General features: G+C 55.3%; 1 protein-coding gene across 1 annotated transcript; it reads left to right on the top strand.

Moving 5' to 3' along the window:
- Positions 1-1,423: 1,423 nt before the first annotated feature.
- ETH_00021700 (uncharacterized protein) lies at positions 1,424-2,084 on the top strand (the record flags this gene model as incomplete). The annotated part of the gene is given in 2 exon segments (XM_013373307.1): positions 1,424-1,968; positions 1,982-2,084. The coding sequence occupies 2 exon segments, from the start codon at positions 1,424-1,426 to the stop codon at positions 2,082-2,084; spliced, it is 648 nt and encodes a 215-aa protein (XP_013228761.1).
- Positions 2,085-2,112: the final 28 nt, after the last annotated feature.

Genomic DNA, 2,112 nt, shown 5'->3' with positions numbered 1-2,112 from the left:
GGGTTTAGGGTCTAGGGTTTAGGGTTCAGGGTGTGGCAGGAGATCTTGGGTGTGTGCACACCTGAAGCGTGAAGTGTTTTGGCAATCTTAAACCCAAACCCTAAACCCTAAACCCTAAACCCTAAACCCTTGAGTGCAGCCTTTAATAAACCCTAGGCCCCAAACCCTAAACCCCCAAGTGGAAGCGCCAAACCCCAGGCTTGAGTTCCAGGGTGTAGGGTTTAGGGTTTAGGGTTTACAGTCTAGCTGTGCCCCGAACTAGTGTATTCAGGATGAGGAGCTTTAGGGTTTAGGGTTTAGCGTTTAGGTTTTAGGGTTTAGGGTTTACGTGCCGGTGCTGCTACCAGTGAACACTGAACGGGAATCGCGCAGCTCGGCTAAACCCGAAACACAAGATAAACCCTAAACCCTAATTCGTTGAGTTATTTCTGGCTACCTCTAAAGGCTGCAAAGAGGTACTGTTTTTGCGATCAGTTGGTGTTTAGGGTTTAGGGTTTAGGGTTTGGGGTTTGTGTCGGGCGTTGTCCTGAGGTCTATGTACACCACGGGGAAGCAGCTGCTGCTGCTGCTTGCCTCTCAGTTGTATTTAATTGGAGCAAAAAAACAAATTAATTAATTTAATTTAATATATTTTCGAACTATTGGAATCTAAAGTTTCTCTTTAGCTTCTCCTGCCGCTGCTGCTGCTGCAGCGCTGCCAACTGCGCATGCAGCAGCAACAGCAGCGCAGCAGCAGCAGCAACAGCAGCAGCAGCGGGTTGTTAGCTGCCTTGCTATCTGTAGATTCTTTATTTGAGTCTCATTAGTTAAGGAGCTCTTTTTATGCTAATTGAAGGGGAGTTGCTGAGGCCTCGCTAGCCCGTTTGCTTCTGCTGCTGCTGCTGCTGCTGCAGTGCAGGAACAACCAGCTGCTGCGGCAGCAGCAGCAGCTGCTGCTGCTGCTCCTTCTGCTTATACGCATACACTGGGACTCTTGAGCCTTGCGCTCAAGTTTGCTTTTTGTTGCAGTGAGATCAGCTTTGCTGCTGCAGCAGCACTAGCAGCAGCAGCACAACCGAAGACAGCAACACGAACACCACCTGCAGCAGCAGGAGCAGCACCGGCAGCAGCAGCAGCGGCAGCAGCAGCAGCCACAGGCTCTCTGCTGACTATGACTTCCTTTAGATTGCTTAGCTGATACCCAAAGAGGTCAGCAGCAGCAGCAGCAGCAGCGGCAGCAGCTGCAGCTGCTGCAGCTGCTGCTGCTGTTGCTGCTGCTGGCTGGTGGCTGTCACGTACGCTTTCGTGTCCAAGCAGCAGCCGCTGTGCAGAGAGTGCCCGCCTTATGCATACAACGAGACAAATAGAGCAGCAGCAGCAGCAATAACAGCAGCTGCAGTAGCAGCAGCAGCAGCAGCAGCAGCAAGGGCAGGAGCAACGCACAATGAAGCCGTTAGAGGAAGATCCTGCGCTGCAGCAGGAGCAGCGAGAGCAGCAGCAGCAGCAACAGCAGCAGCAGCAACAGCAGCAGCAGCAGCAGCAACAGCAGCAGCAGCTACTGCCTGACGAGAATGAACACCGCAAGCATCAACACAAGCATCAGCGCAAGCTGAACATGGAGGTGGAGCAGCAGCAGCAACAGCAGCAAAACCAGCAGCAACAAGAGCGGCAGCAGCAACACACGCCGTCGCCGTCGCCACAGCAGCAGCAGCAGCCGCAGCAGCCACAGCAGCTGCAGCAGCAGCAGCAGCAAGAGCAGCAGCAGTGCGAGGCGGAGTGCCAGCAGCAACAGCAGCTGCCGGAAGAGCAGCAGCAGCAACAGCAGCAGCAGCACCAGCAACAGCAGCAGCACCACACCACGCATCACCAGCCACCGTCGCCACAGCCACAGCAGCAGCAGCAGCAGCAGCAGCAGCAGCAAGAGCGGCCGCGAGGGAGGAGGCCGCAGGCAGTGTCTCTTCCTGCTGCTGCTGTTTTATCTTTTTCTCGGTATCGGCCGAAGCAGCAGCAGCAGCAGCAGCGCCCTCCGCTGCAGCAGCAGCAACGGGCAGCAGCAGCAGCAGCTGCTGCTGCTGCTGCGCAGAACCCCCATGGGTTCTTGCTAGCTAAATGCCGCGTCCTAATGGCGCCGCA

Source organism: Eimeria tenella, genomic scaffold (assembly GCF_000499545.2).
Source record: "Eimeria tenella Houghton genomic scaffold, Eth_scaff131, whole genome shotgun sequence".
NCBI lineage: Eukaryota > Apicomplexa > Conoidasida > Eucoccidiorida > Eimeriidae > Eimeria > Eimeria tenella.
Note: the sequence above shows the minus strand (reverse complement) of the source record. Positions and strands in the feature narration are given on the sequence as shown.